The sequence below is a fragment of the Apis dorsata genome, unplaced genomic scaffold (assembly GCF_000469605.1).
Source record: "Apis dorsata unplaced genomic scaffold, Apis dorsata 1.3 scaffold_280, whole genome shotgun sequence".
Lineage (NCBI taxonomy): Eukaryota > Metazoa > Arthropoda > Insecta > Hymenoptera > Apidae > Apis > Apis dorsata.
The window spans coordinates 236,194-246,290 of NW_006263556.1; the positions used below are offsets into that span (position 1 = coordinate 236,194).

Sequence of the window (10,097 nt, forward strand, 5' to 3'; positions counted from 1 at the left end):
ATATATTTTTAAATCGATCGTTTTATCCATTGCTTTTTGTATTTGCAATTCGTTCGAAATCGTACGATCCTAGCTTTGATTCATTTCCAGTGAAATTCCGTCGATTTATATTTCGTATTTTTAAATCAATCGCTTTATCCATTGCTTTCTATATTTGCAATCGTTCAAAATCGTGCGATTCTAATTTCGATTCATTTCATCGGTTATATTTATATTTCGTATTTTTAAACCGATCGCTTTATCCATTGCTTTTTATATTTACAATTCGTTCAAAATCGATTCTAATTTCATTTCATCGGTATTTTGTATTTTTAAACCAATCGCTTTATCCATTGCTTTTTACATTTGCAATTCGTTCAAAATACGATCCTAGCTTTGATTCATTTCCAATGAAATTCGATTGTATTTATATTTCGTATATTTTTAAATCGGTCGTTTTATCCATTGCTTCCTATATTTCGAACAAAGAAATTTGATCGATTATATTTATATCTCATATATATTTTAAATCGATCGCCTTATATTTTATACTTCGAACTCGTTACAAATTCACGCTTATGAAACGAGAGGCTATTTTCTACAATTTCCATATCGATCATTTCCCTCTCTCTGCCTCTCTATTATGAACTTCTCTAGAATTTATCGCGGGACGGTCGAGGAAACACGGAAACTTTCCGGCAAACGAGCAGATGGATATCTTGATAGATTATACAAGTTTCTGATGAATGGTCGGCGACTTTTGAAGTCTCGACGAAATTAGGAACGACGGACTTGTTCAGATTGCTACGAGATAACGCTTGCAATCCTTCCGCGAATAACATCTCCTATTATCGACTGATCGTGTCTCTCCAAATAAATCAATTATTATTATTATCGTAGATATTTTTTAATTTCATCATATCTTTTCGAACACCCTTTATTATTTACTCTTTTTCCAATTTTACTTTCGCGAAAGTTTTCTCATCCGCTTGCTAATATCGAAATAATGAACGGATTGTCCAGTTTTCCAGCAGAGAAAACGTCCTCTGAATTCGTAGAGTTTCACTGGAAGGAAAGGCGTCGCATCAATCTTCATCCCAATCTCGTTTCTGCACATCATTTGGAAAGGGAGGCGAGACGGTGAAAGGAGCGACAAGCGGAGAAATAAATATCAATAAAAATTTGGAAAATTAGAATTTTGCACGAGCAAATGACCCACGATTCGTGGCATGTGTTGTTGCCCATCAACGCCATGATGTTATGCGTAATCGCTTTCAGGTGCTGGCAGGTGTCCTTCCTTCCCCGCTTTCTAATATCCTATATACGAAATAACGAATCCTATCCTCTCCATTTATATAAATTTATATAAATTATTATATAATTTATTTAATTTTTTATTATTTATTATTTTATTATTTAATTATTTATTATTATATAAATTTGTAAAACATATTTATTCTACATAATAATTTTCCCATATTATTATTATTATTATTATCAATTGATCGAGTTGCAAGTTCGTTTTGGAAAGATTTCGATGTTTCTCGATCTTTCGAATTTTAATATTAAAACGTAAGACGATATAAATCGGGGCATGGTAATAAGGAAGTTGTATACAAAGTTAGATGCGCGCGTTTAATCCAACGGGGTGGTCCGTTATACACGGTGTCCCATATAACATCGCGGATATTGTAGGCAAAGTTGGCCGTAGATCACTACTGGAGGACCCTTACGATATGGAAATTATTCTCCGTGTCGCGCCGTCAACATTTCCATCGTAAATCACGCCAATTCGCCATTTAATCGTGATCACGCAAAGGGGTTGCTCTCACGCCCCCTTTCGAGTATCTAATAACGGTTTGCGTACGCGCGCTTCGATACATAATGTTGTCCATAATACGCTCCTGATACGCTTTTTCTTTCTCTTGGCAAATTTAAACGAACGTAAGATTCGAAACGATGAAACCGTTTAATAAAATAATTCACGAGAAAACGTGTAAGTGACTAAGCGCACACACGTATACGTCGAATCGATCGCCATCAATAGCCCTTGACCTCGAAGAAGACGAAGAAGACGGAGGTGAAAAGAAAGAAAGAAAGAAAGAAAGAAAGAAAGAAAGAAGTACTCACCGCTCGTAGGAATTCGGGGTCGTGCAGAGCTCGCTCAGCATGCAGTCCAAATCGGTCGCCAGGGAATTAAGCAGCTGAAAGAGAAGCAAAAGGGGTTAGAGTCGTCGAAGCGCACCTCGTTTCGTCTACATCAATCGGCTTTTATTTCTTTAATGAATGCACGCTGCGATATTTCCACTTGCGAAACCGTCGTTTTATATATATATATCTTCTCAATGAAAATTCAATGGAAACGAATTCAAGACTCGATTAATATTTAACTCTGTTAGGAAAAAGGATAAAACAATAGTAAGTGGGGAAGGAGGAAAGGAAGAAAAAAAAAAAAAAAGTAACGAACTCGCAAATATCCATTTTCTATTCGAGTAAAACGTAATAATAACGCGATTAATTCGATTATCGTTTTTCAAGAAATTATTCAAACGATACGAATTAAATACGACGTTCGATTTCATTGCAGAAACATCATTAGCTTCATAACTTCGTTGATACTCGATCGAGCATGGACGCTGGTATGCACAGTGGCTATTTGCAATCACGTTAATCCTTAATTGAAGCCGTGTTACGGCGAAACCGCGTCGTAAAATCGTTCCTAAACCCTGCGCCCCGTGAGAGCTGTTGTTACTCCGCGATAACACAATTCATCCAGGAACACAGCGAGAACACTGTAATCCAATACCGGCCGTTTCCGTTTCCGGCCGTCGCGCTACGTTGCGCAATAATTGATCAACCAACATCCATGTTTTCCGTTGAATACATTCGTTCCACTTGTTTAATTTTCATTGAAAAACTTCAAAAAAAAAAAAAAATAATAATTATAACAAATTTCATATCATAATCGTCGTTAAAGGCGAATAATAAAAATTACGTAATTCTCCGATAATAAATAATCCTCGAACGAATCGACGAGAGAAGAGAGAGAGAGAGAGAGAGAGAGAGAGAGAGAGAGAGAGAAAGAGAGAGATAGATGCACGCGAAGAGAATCGTATTCTCAAATTCTTTTGAGGGCGATAAGTTTGGAGGAAAAGGAAGCGAAAAAAAAAAGAGAGAAGATGCGGAGAGGGGAGGGATCGGGGAAGAAGAAATGAAGTTTGCAAGGGCACAGCCGCGTTTGTGCCAGTACAGCGGATGCCTGGCTTTATTTGCATTGCATCATGGAATCGGAACCCGGAAAATTAGAAGGTTTCCATCCAGAGCCACTTTCGTAAAGTCAATATTGAACGTGGAGAAGATGTCCGATAAAGTTTCGCCGTGCAACGCGGGGAGCGCGAGCCAAAGTTGCACGGAGGGAGAAGGAGAGAGGGGGAGGCATGACGAATGTAAAACGCGGAATTTCTTGCCCCCCTCCATAAAGGAAAAATTGTTACATCGATGATTCCTTCCTATCGATTTTTTCGATCGAAAGCAATTATTCGATCTCTGTTTTTTATTTTTTTTTAGAGAGAGAGAGAGAGAAGATAGTGTATACTATACTATATGTTTTAATCGTGAATTATTAAAATAAAATATAAATTTATGTATCGATAAAATACATAAGTAAATTTCTTCGAAACTCTTTTTCACGGATAAACGATCCCCTATTCGATTCAGTAATCGATATATTTTACGACAAACTAACTTAATTTAATTTTGCTTGATGAAGAAAGGAACGTCGAGCAAAAATTGTTATATCGATAATTCGTTCCTATCGCTCGATTTTTTCGATCCAAAAAAAAATTATTCTGTTTTTTTAGAGAGGAATGTTGTTTGTTTGTCTCTCACATTTTAATGAAATATATAATAAGTAAATTTTTTCGAAACTCTTTGTTACGGATAAACAATCCCCTGTTCGATTCAGTAATCGATATATTTTACGACAAACATAATTTTCGATGAAAAAGATGCACGTCGTTGGTTACTTTGGTCAACGATCCCCAGAGAATGGAATTTTTCTAACGAACCAACTCAACTTTTACTTTTGCGAGGAAAAATTTTCGTTTCTTTTGAGATCCTTCACGATCGTACTCGTCTCGAGATTTTATTACCAAACGAAACAAACTTGAAAACTTGAATCGATCGATTCTCTTCTCGTATATATATATAATACATTGATTCTTCGATTCGACAAATGGAATTATTTATCGCTTTTTTTATTTTTTTCACATTTCACAAGTCGATCGATCGGTCGGTCGGTCGATTGTTGAATAGAAGCGGGCTTACCTCGATTCATTATTTACGTAACTCGACTTGATCCACTCTGTCGACGTTGATACGCGATTGCACAATAACCGAGAGCAATTAAAGCCTTGTCGTGCGGTGAATGGAAGTTCCGAGTGGCGAAAGGGGTGACTAGCTGGCCAAGTGGCAGTCACGAGTTACCCTTTTATTCTTTTTCATCGCGTGCGTTGCGATGTAGGCATAATGAACCGACAAATTTCTTTCATTTTCTCTCCCTTGCGAATAAATACTTCTCCTCCTCGCTCGATAATCGAAACAGTACCCGTTTCCACCCCTCTCTCGTTCAATATTTCTTCACGATATACGTCGCTTATATTCACGACAGATTACAAATCTTGTTATTTTATTTCGAACGAACGAGGAAGTTTAAGAGTACGAAGTTATATAATCGAACGAAGATCCCTCTAAGATCCCTCTAACCCCGGATTAAGAGTCGCTGGTGGTAGTAGTAGTAGGTAAAGTAGGAGGAATAGCGAGAGTCGACGTGACTTAAGCCCACTTGGAGCGGATTGAAGCTCCGGATCCAAAGCACTCGGAGAGAAAGTGTCATTGGAAGAAGAAGTTTGAGCCAACTTGACCTCGAATTGTTAATCAGTCGCAACATTAAGGGTAAAGAAAAGTATATAGGCGCCATTTTCTTACAAGATATCGGGATCGATTATTCAACGTGGAATTTGAAGGGAGATAAAGCACGATGCACGCAATACGTTTCGAGTGCAATTTAAATATCATCAAAGCCGAACAAGCGACCTTAAAGGGTCATCCCGAGAATGTAATTGCGATTCACCCCTGTGCTCGCCACCGCGCCTATCTGTCGATACGAGTATCGAGTTCCCCTGTGACACGGGCTACATCAACCCTCGGTGTCAGAAATCTCAGACTATTCCTGAAATTTTCATATCCATCCGTCCGCCTAGATTGACAGAATACGTTGTTGTCTTTCGGAGATCTCGCGGCCACTCTCCTCCCATCCATGTCCGATTTCATCATTCTCCCCGCGTGTCACTCGAAACAGCCAAACACTTCCAATGTGTAATACCATTTGCCGATGACTTGTTAATATATTTTCATTAATTGGATAATATTAATCGAAGGAATTATAATTGTGAAATAAAATTGTCAAAATTTTCTCTCGATGCAGGTTTGAAGAGATGGTTTGGATTAATTGGATAATATTAATCGGAGGAATTATAATTGTGAAATAAAGTTGTCAAAATTTTCTCTGGACGCAGGTTTGAAGAGATGATTTGGATTAATTGGATAATATAGATCGAAGGAGTTACAATTGTGAAATAAAGTTATCAAAATTTTCTCTCGATGCAAGTTTGAAGAAGAAATGGCAGTGCGCGCTCTATTCGCGAATATTTGGGTTAATTGGATAATATTAATCGAAGGAGTTACAATTGTGAAATAAAGTTGTCAAAATTATCTTTCGATGTTGATTTGAAAAGATGCGCGCTCGATTCGCGAATATTTGGATTAATTCGATAATATTAAGGAATTACAATTGTGAAATAAAGTTATCAAATTTTTCCATTTTCTCTCGATGCAGGTTTGAAGAGATGGACGCTTTATTCGCGAATATTTGGATTAATTGGATAATATTAATCGAAGGAATTATAATTGTGAAATAAAATTGTAAAAATTTTCTCTCGACACAAGTTTGAAAAGATGAATATTCTATTTGCGAATATTTCGATTAAATGGATAATATAAATCGAAGAAGTTATAATTGTGAAATAAAATTGTCAAATTTTTTCTCGACAAAACAGATTTAAAGAGATGCGAAAACATTTGGATTAATTGGATAATATAGATCGAAAGAATCACAATTGTGAAATAAAGTTGTCAAAATTTTCTCTGGACACAGGTTTGAAGAGATGATTTGGATTAAATGGATAATATAGATCGAAAGAATCACAATTGTGAAATAAAGTTATCAAATTTTTCCATTTTCTCTCGATGCAGATTTGAAGAGATACGAAAACATTTGGATTAATTGGATAATATAGATCGAAAGAATCACAATTGTGAAATAAAATTGTCAAAATTTTCTCTGGTTTGAAGAGATGATTTGGATTAAATGAATAATATAGATCAAAAGAATCACAATTGTGAAATAAAATTATCAAAATTTTCTCTCGACGCAGGTTTGAAGAGATGACGATGCTCGAATTCGCGAACATTTCTACTCTTACACGGATCCTACGTATATTCGGCGTGAGTCATGCGAGCAACGAAGCATGGAACCCCATAGGACGCCGGTTTAGATATCCCGGCTGTCGAAGCTTTCCTCTCGCAAACCCGATGGAAATCGATAGATTCCCCAAAGCGAAGGAAACCCTTCGTCGATATTTCCCTCTGAAAATCCGATGGAACCCGTACAAACGATCCACGCTCCGTTCGATGAACTTTCTATCAAATCCAATTCCTACGATTTCGTTCGTTCGTTCCAATCAATTTCCACGATGCATATTCGGAACAACGAGAAAAATCGAATCGACCCCCTCCCCTCGATGAACCTATCATATCTATTCCAGATCCATCATCATCTGAGAAAGAAAAAGAAGCATCAGATAAATTATTTAGATTATATTAATATTCAGATAACAAAAAAATTATAATATTCAGATAAAATTTGGATAAATAGAGCGAGGAACACGATGTAAGAATGACAAAGGATCGGGAAAACTCGCGACTGCATAAATAACACCGACACCCTTCCGGTCCTATTGTCGTTCAGAGGGGCGGATGTGACGGGGGTTTATCTTAAATGAGGATCACGCGGCTTAGAATGCAAAAAGAAAGGGAAAAAAAAAAAAAAGGAGAGAGAAAAAGCGAACCCAACAAACTTGAATCGCGATCTTGGTCAGGGACGACGTGGGGCGAGGCACGAAAAAAAATCGTTGCTGCATTTTTCATGGGGGCAAGAACGGAGGGGGAGGAGGGAGAAAAGCCGCGAGTGAGAAGAACGAGCGCATAACTCGGCCACGGTCGAGGCACGGAAGGGAGGGAAAAAAGGGAACCGGCTTATTCTCTTGCCTTCAAGATGGATGAAAATAAACACTGACACGGTTTTCCTCCTCCTTCTACTTTCTATTCCAGCGATAGATGGTTTTTCAAGTAAAAATTTCAAACGTGTCAGGGTCGTATAGATCGCTTTTTTCTTTTTTCTTCTTCTTCTTCTCACCCCTTTCAACTTCATGATTTCAGGCTAAGCAAACTTACTCCGTTCTGTACAAGTTGATCCTTGAGCTAATCCTTGAGCTCCATGGACGTTCTTTCTTTCTTTTCTTCCTCGTTGAGAAGAAATGTCGAACGAGAAAAAATTAGGCTAGCTTCGAGACTGGCATGATTTATTCGCAATACCAGTGGTCTAATTATTTTTATTAAATCGATTAATCTTCATCGATAGAGATAGGGATGGAATTAATAGTGGAATAAAAGTTGCATCGATCGTTGAAATACGGCTCGCCGAATATGGGAACGGAATCTCGAGATACAAGGGTTCGACATTAACACGAGTCTCGTATCGGTGGAGACCAGAGCGAATTTGTTTCGTGCAAGTTGGACCGTGCAACCACCGAAGGGGACGGTGGCAATGGCAAACTATAATGGAATAATTCGTCGGTTTGCGGTGGAAGGTTAGTCGATACTTTTTCAATTTCGATTCTTGGAAATACACGTCTCGTACAGAGAAACGAATGGATTTTTCTTGAGAATTTTATCGCAGAGGGTCGAAAAAAAATCTTTTTGAGAAAGTTTTGGCAATTTGACCGGTCCTTTTTTCTCGGATATTTATTATGGAATTGGATTAAAAATTACCACGTTGAATTCAATTCTCGTTTTTCAAACTAGCAACAAGATGATTATTTATTGGATGAGCTGTAATTGGATACGGTTCTTAATTCGAGTTACATAAAATCGGGAAACTTGTCATCAAGTTTGAAAATCATCTCCCTCGATCTCGGCGAATATCAAATTATCGAATTATCTTGCGTTTTAAGGAAAATAATATTACTCACGACTTGTGAAACGCGAAATTAAGAGAGATTTATAAGGAAAATACAGGTGGACGGAGCCCTCAGTTGCTTAGCCTTGGTTCAAAGACTAACGTTTCATCTTTATTTGTGCGGTTTATCAAGAGTTTATTGATTATTAAGAATTCAAGTATGTACGTAAAATCGATATTTTTATTAATAACGATTATGACGTTTGTGGCATTAAAACCGGTGAAAAGTGTAAGTCCATTTGTTTTCTACGTCTTTCGAGAAATCGCGTTCGATTTTGCTTCGATGCATGCAAAGATATTTATCATTATCGGTGATTCTTTATCTCTAAAATTCCCTATATCTTTCTTTCGTTCGTGTAAGATAAAAAAAAAAGGAGCAAGGAAAAATTCAGTTTTTCGATTAACTGCAGATGAGTGCCGATCAGGTAGAAAAAATAGCTAAGAACATGCGAAAATCGTGCTTGCAAAAAATCACCACAACGGAAGGTGAGTAAAAATAATATCTTTGATCGTAAAATGATCTAAACGAACCTATTCGCTTCTATTTGTTTCGGTATTCGGGCACAGAGTTAATCGACGGGATGAGAAGGGGTGAATTTCCCGATGATCACGATCTTCAATGTTACACGACGTGCATCATGAAGTTATTACGAACCGTAAGTGAAAAATCGAAATAATTTTTAAATTCGAAGATCAATAAGATGGATTAATTTATATATCCTCAGTTTAAAAATGGAAACATCGACTTTGATATGATCGTAAAGCAATTGGAAATCACGATGCCACCGGAAGAGGTAGTGATAGGAAAAGAAATCGTAGCGGTATGCCGTAACGAAGGTAGGGATAAATAAATATAAATAAATAGATATTCAAATTTGTAGACAAGACACTTTAAGAAACTTCTCTCTAAATGTTTTACACGCAATTGTACGCAGAATATACCGGCGATGATTGCCAGAAAACGTATCAATACGTGCAATGCCACTACAAACAGAATCCAGAAAAGTTTTTCTTCCCGTGAATAATGGCACGACCAAGGAAAAGAAATCGATCATTCCGGAAATATTAGCGAATCACATCGAATATTTCTAATATCTTAAACATTCATAAACTTGGATATTAGTTTAGATATTATATTCGTATAATTTTTCATATTTATCACTAGTATATATTGCATTATATTATAAATAAATAAATAAACGTTGATGAAAATACGAAAGCAATTAACGTTTCCTTCCTTGCGTGGAAATTTTAATTCGAGATATTTGTTCGTATTCGTGACAACATAGAAATACGATCCAAAATAATACCGTGCATTTTTAAATCCTTAAATCGTTATTTACACACCTGTTCGGACAAAATAATTGCGAGAAAAGAAAAAAAGATGGGAGATAAGAATAGAAGATATACGGCGGATATAATCAAAAGTGACGTAACACTTTGTATCGGCGATGTAATCCGAATTACATGGCGACGTTACTCCTCCCTTTCCGGCATTGCTTTAACCTCTCAAGATCGTGGACGGAAAGCGGAGGTAACACGTTAATTATTAACCAAGCTAATATTTGCCTCGAGACTCGAGCAACACCCACAAAATAATTCTTCCTTCTCCTACCGCCACGATAAGGACTATAAAACAGGGTGCGCGCAATCGTGCCACGTTCTATCTATGGGGGACAATCGCTACTCCATTTTGTCCGCGGCATTGCCAAGTTAGATACGTTTAAAACAAAGAAACGGAATGAAGAGGCTCAGCGTCTCC

The 10,097-nt window shown here is 37.2% G+C and overlaps 2 protein-coding genes across 2 annotated transcripts in view; one reads left to right on the top strand and one right to left on the bottom strand.

Annotated features, from left to right (window-relative positions):
- The window catches only part of LOC102676826 (protein sprint), a 92,348-nt gene extending 90,132 nt beyond the window's left edge, over positions 1 to 2,216 (bottom strand). The window contains exon 1 of the mRNA XM_006616866.2: positions 2,110 to 2,216. Coding sequence (XP_006616929.1) covers positions 2,110 to 2,150 — 41 coding nt within the window. The 5' untranslated portion in view covers positions 2,151 to 2,216. The remainder of the gene's footprint in view (positions 1 to 2,109) is intronic.
- A 6,157-nt stretch (positions 2,217 to 8,373) lies between these two features.
- LOC102678257 (general odorant-binding protein 99b-like) lies at positions 8,374 to 9,424 on the top strand. Its single transcript, XM_006616876.2, has 5 exons — positions 8,374 to 8,564; positions 8,746 to 8,821; positions 8,903 to 8,991; positions 9,061 to 9,172; positions 9,271 to 9,424. Exons 1-5 carry the CDS (start codon positions 8,496 to 8,498, stop codon positions 9,354 to 9,356), a joined length of 432 nt encoding a protein of 143 aa, XP_006616939.1. The 5' UTR covers positions 8,374 to 8,495; the 3' UTR covers positions 9,357 to 9,424.
- Positions 9,425 to 10,097: the final 673 nt, after the last annotated feature.